The 9,012-nt window shown below is 38.3% G+C and overlaps 1 protein-coding gene across 1 annotated transcript in view; it reads left to right on the forward strand.

The window, feature by feature from the left end:
- Positions 1-1,336: 1,336 nt before the first annotated feature.
- LOC137968111 (collagen alpha-1(III) chain-like) overlaps positions 1,337-9,012 on the forward strand; it is an 86,668-nt gene continuing 78,992 nt past the window's right edge. The window contains exons 1-5 of the mRNA XM_068814735.1: positions 1,337-1,568; positions 3,343-3,365; positions 3,902-3,946; positions 7,142-7,204; positions 7,824-7,928. Of these exons, the coding sequence (XP_068670836.1) occupies positions 1,478-1,568; positions 3,343-3,365; positions 3,902-3,946; positions 7,142-7,204; positions 7,824-7,928 (327 nt within the window). The 5' untranslated portion in view covers positions 1,337-1,477. The remainder of the gene's footprint in view (positions 1,569-3,342; positions 3,366-3,901; positions 3,947-7,141; positions 7,205-7,823; positions 7,929-9,012) is intronic.

Here is a 9,012-nt window from a genome sequence, read left to right on the forward strand (position 1 = left end):
TTATATATACATATATATTCGATATTTTACCATTGTAAAGAGCATCGAGACTTTGTTGTATGCGCTGTTTCTTAAGAATTAAACTTTTATTATTATAAGTTAAAAGGGAAAACAGCTCACTTCCGGCTGCCGTCCGCGGCTCAAAAGGACGGTGCCCCTTGTTGTTGTTGCGCATACGTGCTGCGCATCTCGAGATACTCTGGTTTCCTATCGGTGGTGCTTACTAATGCAGGGATATTTTTGCGCGGTTTAAAAATAGGCGGAGAATTTAGCAAGTGCTCTTGGAATCCAAAAATAAAATTGGGGGTAACTACGCATTTTTCAGAGATAATTAGTAGGCACCGTCCTCAAGCTTTGAGGGAGGAGACGGCTGAAAATTTCAGACTATAAATACGCACTCGACCTTCACGAGACCACGAATTGATCACGCACCAGCTGAGCGCGCGCGCGGAAATCAATCACGCAAGCAAGCAATACTTTCTTCTAATTTTCTACAGGAAACATTGAGTTTCCATTGGAAAAGGATTACTACACTGCCGGTCCTTTCAGTAGGAAACGTTTTGCTATTTGGCTAGTACTATTTGCCAGGCCATTTGTTAGGGCTGTGTTCGAGTCCGAAAATTTTGCCAAAGCAAATGTTCGAAAATATCTTGAAACAATTTGGTGGCCTAGCACTTTTTTTTTTTTAATTTCGATAACACCGTTGAAAAATTTAAAACTTTAATGTTTGATATAAAACTTCGATGTTGAATGTGAAAATCAAGACAAATTTTAAAAATATATAAAGAGGGCATTCATTCTAGTTTGTCTACGGTCACGCTTTGGCTTCACAGCTCCGAAAAAACAAAGCCATACCAGATGCAAAGTTAATCCCACACTTTCATTTTACCAGGAGTAGCTCCTGATATTACCATGTATGTAAATGCTTTGAATTGTAAAGGAGTACCTTATGAGCTCAGGGTTTTCTTTGGGTTTTTTCATTGAATGATCCTGAATGGTTTGTTCAATTCAATATGAGACAAATCAAATTATCGTATTCCCACTTTTGGCAAATCACGTGACTCCTTTTCAGATATTTTTCTGGATCTTGAAATTATGTTCGGCACACTCAAAATATTTTCTTGCAGGATTCGACAGTCGCTGGATTCAGTATTCGATTTGTCACATTTAATGTAAAATGCCATGTAAAGAAAATTTCAGTTTTAAAAACGTTGTGTTACAGCGCTCTTTTGTTAGTTACGTACGCGTTGGCCATATCATTTGACACCGCAAAGCTTGTATTGCATCCCAGACGACAAACGTTTGTCATTTGCCAGAAACATAATACAAAACCTTCATTCATAACAGTGTCTAGGGTGTGAAATGCTAGCTGAGCAGTGCGCGGTGCGGCATTACTTACTGTCTTAGCACGCACAAGCCCAGGGTTGTCCATTGATCCTTCATGTTTCGACCCTTCTAAGCGATTTGGGTTGAAAAAATGGGGTTCTTTGACTCTAAAATAGCGTTGGCTGTTTATCTCGCACTATGGATCTGCAAAACACATGCTCAGCACGGCGGAATGGGTGATGGTAAGTGCTGTTTAATTTCATCAACCTCGAATTCTTGGCTCGCCTGCGCAAACCGAGAAAATCCCTCAAGTTAAATGTCTGCTTCTTCGTTTCCAATTGTTTCCGTGGATTGTCAATATTCACTTGATGCGATAGGATTTTTCTGGCTTTTTTTCGCTGGTTCAATGCAGAGAAATGACTTCTGTGCTTGAATGAATTATTGTTAGAATTTGCAGGAGGTTATCAATGCTTTATTGTTTCCCAGAAAAGCTATCCCAAATGTTAGCCTACTTGCCTGTCTACTTTAAGATAAGTTATTTCCTAAAGAAGCCCTGCTTCGTTGGGTTTGGTCTGAAACTTTCGTTAAACATTTCCTGAAAAAAGTGTAGTCTGTGTGCTCAAGTTAATTTCAGATCTGCATCATGGTATTCGAGACCTAATCCGAGTAATAGCGATATCAAAGGGTTTGCTTCCATGCTTTCTTACTAAATTAAAGTTTTCAATGTCAACATGACTCTTACGTGGAAAACAAATCCAATATCTATTTACAACACCACTTGAAAAAGTAAAGCAAATAAGCGTGGAAAGTCTGGAAACTCTTTTACATGCACGGCTGCGGATATCTTCGGCTTGAACAGTTTTATATCGTATTACGAGTACTGCATTCCATGCCATAGGAGACAATCACCCATTCAGTCAACTTTCATAAACGATTTCTAAAGCATTTTCAGGATTTAGATTTGTAACAGAAAATAGGAGAAGAAACCAGGCCGTTAGACATTGTGGGGCATCCCGTCTTTTCCTTTTCCAATGTGGCTTCAAACGGCTCCACGGCAGCTTATTAAGCGGCCCTTTCCAAAAAATGCCCCATTGAAAGAATAACCTTTCATAGTATCGAAAAAAAACTTCCCCAAAATCGACAGTCAAATTTCAAGGCTGATGAAAACGTTCGCAAACTTTTTAGTTCCCTGATGGAGCAAGAAGCTTGCAACCTCGAAACATTCTTTAAAAACTCGTCTGGTTTTCCTCAGATCACCGACACTTGGAATTGTTTGCGTGATGCTGTGACAATACATCTTTGAGTCCTGAGAAAGATTACTGCTTTTTTATCTTACTGAAAAAAGTTTGAAAACTCGTTTCATAGGCTCGAAAACTTGATATTGGAAAATCCGCCAAGTGTTTGCTAAGAGTATTTTTATAAGCTTAAGAGCCTTAAGTCAATGAAGACAATTCCCTATCTTCTTTTCACACACACATGAGAGCTCTCGCATTGGCGGGTGGGAGGAAGAAGACGAGCACCCCGCCACTCCGAGAGCTTGCTCACAGGCTAACGCGCACATACAAAAAAAAAAAAACAGGAAATAATAACCTTTTAACTTACCTGGCTTTCGAAATTCTGTAGACTGTGTTTACGAGGGGAAATTCCCATTTATCAGTTTTTTAGAACGGTTGTATGGATATCTGCATGGAATCGAGGTCCTGGACTCTGCCCGACAATTCGGTCACGCCAAACCGTGCAGACCAGGGGTAAAATATAGTGTTACCTTCACTATTATTGAGAGCTAACCGTAAACAGGCTAACCTGAATGTTATTTAGGCCTAATTAGGCTAACCGAATGTTGTTTAGGCCTAATTCAGGCTAACCGAATTTTCATTTTACAGTCGGTAGTTTTCAGTGTCCCGCGGCAATTGCGCTTTTCCTCCACAGCTGTGTGTTTTTTCTTTTGTTATTTCGTTATTTAATGATAATTCAAAGTGAATCTTTAACCTTGCACAAATTTTTCCTCTGTTTCAGTTATACCAATACAAATTGATCCGGTGAGTTAAAACGAATGTTAAAGATTGTTACAGAAACTCAACTCTTAGTACTTGTGAAAGCATTCGAAGCAAACAGTGTCTGCATGGACAGCTGGTATATGTAGTTTCTTATGATCCAGATCTATGTTTGATTTACAAGTAACGTTGTATATGTGTTGGAGGCAGTGTGGCCCAGTGGTTAGAGCGCTTGCCTTGAGATCCGGAGATCCCGGGTTCAAGACCCGCTCTGACCACTCGTTGAATTTGATCCTGGTGGTCCCTGGTTCAACTTCCCAGCTGCACTTGTAAATAGCCAACTGGTTTGCCTCCGGCCAGTTGGGATTCTTAATAATTGTTGTTGTTGTTCTGTTCTGTTGTTTCGTTGTGTTTCATTGGCCCTGAAAAGCCCCAATGGGGAGCGGTCAATTAGTGTGTATTGTATTGTATTGTATTGTAAGTCCTTGAAAAATTATATTTTTCTATTACGGGATGCGTTCACGTTAGCGGTTTGTGTGTCTGTTAACCCATGAGAAATGAATTTGTTGTTTGTTCTCCAGGCGTTAAAAGGAGACCAAGGAGATCCAGGAAACAAAGGACGAGGTGTAAGTATTTCCTTTTACCCTAAGCATATTATGACATCAGGGACTGGCCAATGCATCGCAATCCTATTTCACAGCATACGTACTTTTATGGAGGTATATCTATGACAAAATGTAGTCCTCTATAATTGACATAGTAATTTCCAAATCGTGAATGCATGGATCCGATGCTGAAGGGCAAACACCCGTTTCAGGTATCATGCAGATAGTCAAAATGCAGAAAGGCATAATGGTAAAACTAATCACGCAAATGCATGTAGGCATAACGCGAAAAGGCATCACGCAAAAAGACATGCCGCGAAAAGGCCTAACGCAAATAGGCATAATGCGAAAAGGATTAACGCAAAAAGGCATAACGCAAATGGACATAATGCGAAAAGGCATAACACAAATAGGCATAATGCAAAAAGGCAAAACGCCAAAAAAAATGGAAGAGGAGGATCCATGGGTATGTAGTTGGGAGTGGGGGAGGGGTGGGTAATCACTGCTGGAAACAAGGCAAAACTAGCGCTTGCAGAAACTTGTGCTGATGGTTCAGATAGCACTCTTTTGAACATGGCTGCAAATCATGCATTTTCTGCTTCACAGATATAAAAAAACATATATTAAAAAACATATAAAAGACAGCAGGTACCCACGTAGCATTCACTTCATGGTAGAAGTTTTCTGTCATTCTTCGAAGAATAGAGATTACAATAGCTGTGCACTCTACGGGAAATAGTTTCAGCCCTTAAAACGACGTCAATTAATTGTTCAAGTCAAAAGGAAACATAATCACTTTCGAAGCCATTTTCTTCCTTTCATAATAGTTCAGTAAGAATTCTCCTCAAATATTAAGCCAAGACATTGTGATTGGAAGAAGATGTCGCCCGCTCGAACACCATCTCTCAAGAAAGATACGCTCTTTTAACGAAGGCTCTTGGTTCGACTTTGGTGCATGCCCAGGTCCTTCGACTGCTGATTATGTCGTGTTGTGATTATTTGTGTGATGTCTATTTGCGTGATGCCTGTTTGAGTGATACCTTTCGAGTTATTTCCATTTGCATTATGACTTTTTGCGTTACGCCTATTTCTATTATCCCTTTTCACATTATGCCTGTTCGCGTTGTCTTTTGTTCTTTGTTTATTTGCGTTGTGCCTTTTCGTTTTATGTCTATTTACATTATGCCTTTTTACATTATACCTATTTGCATTATGCTGTTTTTGCGTTATGCCTGTTTGCATTATAACTTTTACCGTTATGCCTTTCTGCATTTTGACTATCTGCATGATGCCTGAAATAGGTGTTCGCCCTTCAGCTTTGGATCGATGCATTCAGGATTTGGAAATTACTATATATCAATTACAGAGTATTGCATTTTGTCATAGATATACTTCCTTATCCTTTCCCTTTATCCCAGGTCAAAGATCTATGGTCATTGAGGTGATAGTTGTGCCACCTGGTGGCTCTAACCAATTTCAACACTTTAATGAGACACTCTGTTTAGAAAGATTAACACTACACTCTTTATCATGCAACAGCAATGTCATTGGACTGTATGAAATACTGATTATTGCTGAATAAGATGCGCTCATTATTGTGACATAATAAGTTTCCTTGGCAATGAAAAAGCCCAGCAAAAACACCATTTATTTTGTCTTTAGTTGCTTGTATCCAAAAAAATTAACCCAGTTACCCCCATTTTTTTTATTGCTGGAAAGCGATCAGAAGTTTTAAAATTCTGTACTGCAGAATCAGAGCCACCTTAAAAAAAAATCACAGAGTTAAGGTGGCTCTGAATCCACTCTACAGAATCTTCATCTTGTTCATATATATACAACTTTTTACCACAATTGCTTGTAATCTCGCAATCTGATTGGCTAATTTGTCATTGTCGATAAGAGTCTAGACAATGCTGCTCGCATCATGCTCGCGTTAATTTGTGACGCAATGCAATAGCCAATCAGGAACGCTCATTTTGGAAAATAAACCAATCATATTGCGAGAAAGTTATAGACAACGCTTGCTCTTTCTTCGTGTCATGATTTTGGTCGAACTTGGAAATAAACACTTCTTTGGCAGTGAATATTGTGGTAAAAAACAAATCAGAAGTGGTTCAGGGTTGTCTGTACTCTTATTGACAATGATATTTGTCATCATAGTGGTCAAAATTTGTTGTGGATTCACGAGGCGCAACATTTTGACCATTGTGATGACGAATATCGTTGTCGATAAGAGTACAGACAATACTGAACCACTTACAATTTGTTAAAAAGATAAAAAAAAAGGGCCTTTTTGCTGGGCTTTCCTGTTGCCAAGGTAATTTACTGCATCGCAATAATGACCACATCTTGTTCAGCAATAAATGGTGTTTTTATGGTACCATAACATTGCTAATATGTGATACAGTGTTATAGTGTCAAACCTTCTAATAAGAACTTTACTTGAAAGCTTTGAAATTGGCTTGAGCCACTTTAAACACAAAGAGTTTATCTTTTCGAGGTCCCATTAGTGGTTCACAAGCAAATAAAAAATAACTGTATGCTTACTAAAACTACACGATGTACCACTTAATGTATCTTCATATCCCTTTGTTACGTAAAGTACTTAGACATACTGTATCATGGATCCTTACATTGTACATGATTTGTTTGCAGACCTATGTACATGCAGTATGTTGTGGTTTAATTTTTTGAACTGGTTCAATTTTGATTGCCCTCTCCTGCGGATCATAATGATGAATAGTAGACAAAGAAAAATCAAAATTGAGCTGTGTTGAAAAAAATTATGGCAATTAAATTTTAACAAATCGAAAGTGGTTCAGCGTTGTCTGTACTCTTATTGACAACGATATTCGTCATCACAGTGCTCAAAAATGTTTCATTTCAGAGCGTGACCAAAATCATGTCACAAAGAAAGAGCAAGCATTGTCCATAACTTTCTTGCAATATGATTGGTTTATTTTCCAAAATGATCATTCCTGATTGGCGATTGCATTGCATGACAAATTGACGCGAGCATGATGCGAGCAGCGTTGTCTAGACTCTTATTGACAACGGCAAATTAGCCAATCAGATTGCGAGATGACAAGCAATTGTGGTAAAAAAAAGTTTGAACCACAACACATACAGTACAGGTTCCCCATTAATTTAAATCAAAATAAACAATTCTTGAGTTATTGCTTGTTTATATTAGTTATTTATATAATTTTTTTTCAGGGACTACCAGGGCCTCCTGGACCAAGAGGTGGTCAAGGTGAACCAGGAGTTAATGGACCTGATGTAAGTTAAAAGAAAATAATTTTGCCATTTATAACATGTTAAATAAAGACTGCACGGATTTGGTGTGTAACAGGAAACAAACTCTCGTGGTTTTTGCAATTTTTTTTGGTTTTGTGGCATAATGAATGAAGACCTGCAAAGAGTGATGAAAAGCATTATTGTAGTTATTATCACAGTGAAAAAAATTGCAGAAAGTTTTATTGGTAAGGTGTTCCAAGGCCAGAAGTACATTACTTATAAAAAAATTGCAAACGTTGTTAAGTGATCAAAATAATATAACCAAGGATTATAGAGCAGTTAGCGAATTGCATTGGTTTTGCATTACTTCACTCGGTGATTGGTTCAAAGGTCTCATGCCATTTTGTCAACCAATCAGAAGTGAAACCAAAACCAATTGTGGCTTGCACGTGCACATCTTCCCGTGCTTTGTGTCGGCTATGTGTATAATTACGTTGTCATGAGTTTTGGTTGGTTTACTGGCTTGTCTCCATCCTTTTTGATTGGCCAAAGTAATTACTTTGGACACTCGATTGAAACTCACTCTATTTATTACACCCCTAACACACAATTCCCTTTTAAGTCTTCACTTTGACGCATGTTCATTTTGCTTCTTTTAAAGGGACCTCCAGGACCCCGAGGTCCAAATGGACCGCAAGGACCCATTGGCCCACCTGGTCCCCCTGGTAATCCCTTGGTCATCACCATTGGTATTCCTGGAGCTCCGGTAAGTAATTTTTCATCCTTACACCAAGGAAACCTGACAAAGTAAGGTTGTCCAGATTATCGATTCTTGAGACTGAAGTTTGTCTTATAGGTAAGGCTACCGTAAAATGAATTTGATGCGTATGCAAGACAGTACCACTAGTTCTATTTAAGAAATAGACCAGCAGTGATTGAATAATGTTGAAAAAGATTGCTTGTTGACGTCTTTCAATTTAAACATTTAGCCATGTTGCACCCATTTTTTGCACTTGTCAAGGGGTATATAGGGTTTAAGCCAGGTCGCGCCATTGCGCCAATCCCACACTGATATTAAAAATTGTCCCTTAAAAAAACAGCCATTTGGGGACGATTTGTCCTCTTCAAAATGTGGGGAAAAACTCAAAAAGAAGCACACAAGAGGTACATTTCAGTACAAAAGTTGCGAGCTGAAACACAGACCACAGGAGGAATTTTATCGCGTGTTTCAAATACCTTGCATAAAAAGGAGGCGATGTTCTGCTATTTTTGTCAGAAGTCTAAAAAAAACAAACACTTTTGCTTCGGAAGAAGGGTGTACAAGTTTGAGAACCTCAACTCTCCAAAGACAAAAAGACTGCAAAGAACACAAGGATGCTGTTAATGAAGAAGCTATGAGGGGTACATATGTATCTGTTGTAGTTCAATTTGCACTTTGGTACAATTTGTTTTTGAACTGGTACAAAATAGTTTGAACTGGTACAATTTTAATTTGTACTGGTGCAAAACAGTGAAAATAGTTTAATGTTTGTTGAACACAAAGAAGACACTTCATTGATAACAGCTGCTTGCCATTCATTAAACTTAGTTCAAGAGGTTACTGAAATAAGGTTTGCTGAGCATTCAGAGCAGGACAGAAATAGCAAGACTTGTTGGAAATACTTAACAGTCTAGTTTGACTAAGAATTACAGGAGTGGTTTTAAGCACTAATTTACACAATTTAAGCCTAAACACTTGTTCTAGAATGGTTAGCTTTTATTTACAGTCATGATGTACTAAACATAAACATTAAGAATTTATTTTAAAGCCTGTTCATTTAGTGTATGTGGTGACAAGGGCTAAGGATTGC

The sequence above is a fragment of the Montipora foliosa genome, chromosome 8, assembly GCF_036669935.1.
Source record: "Montipora foliosa isolate CH-2021 chromosome 8, ASM3666993v2, whole genome shotgun sequence".
Classification (NCBI taxonomy): Eukaryota; Metazoa; Cnidaria; class Anthozoa; order Scleractinia; family Acroporidae; genus Montipora; species Montipora foliosa.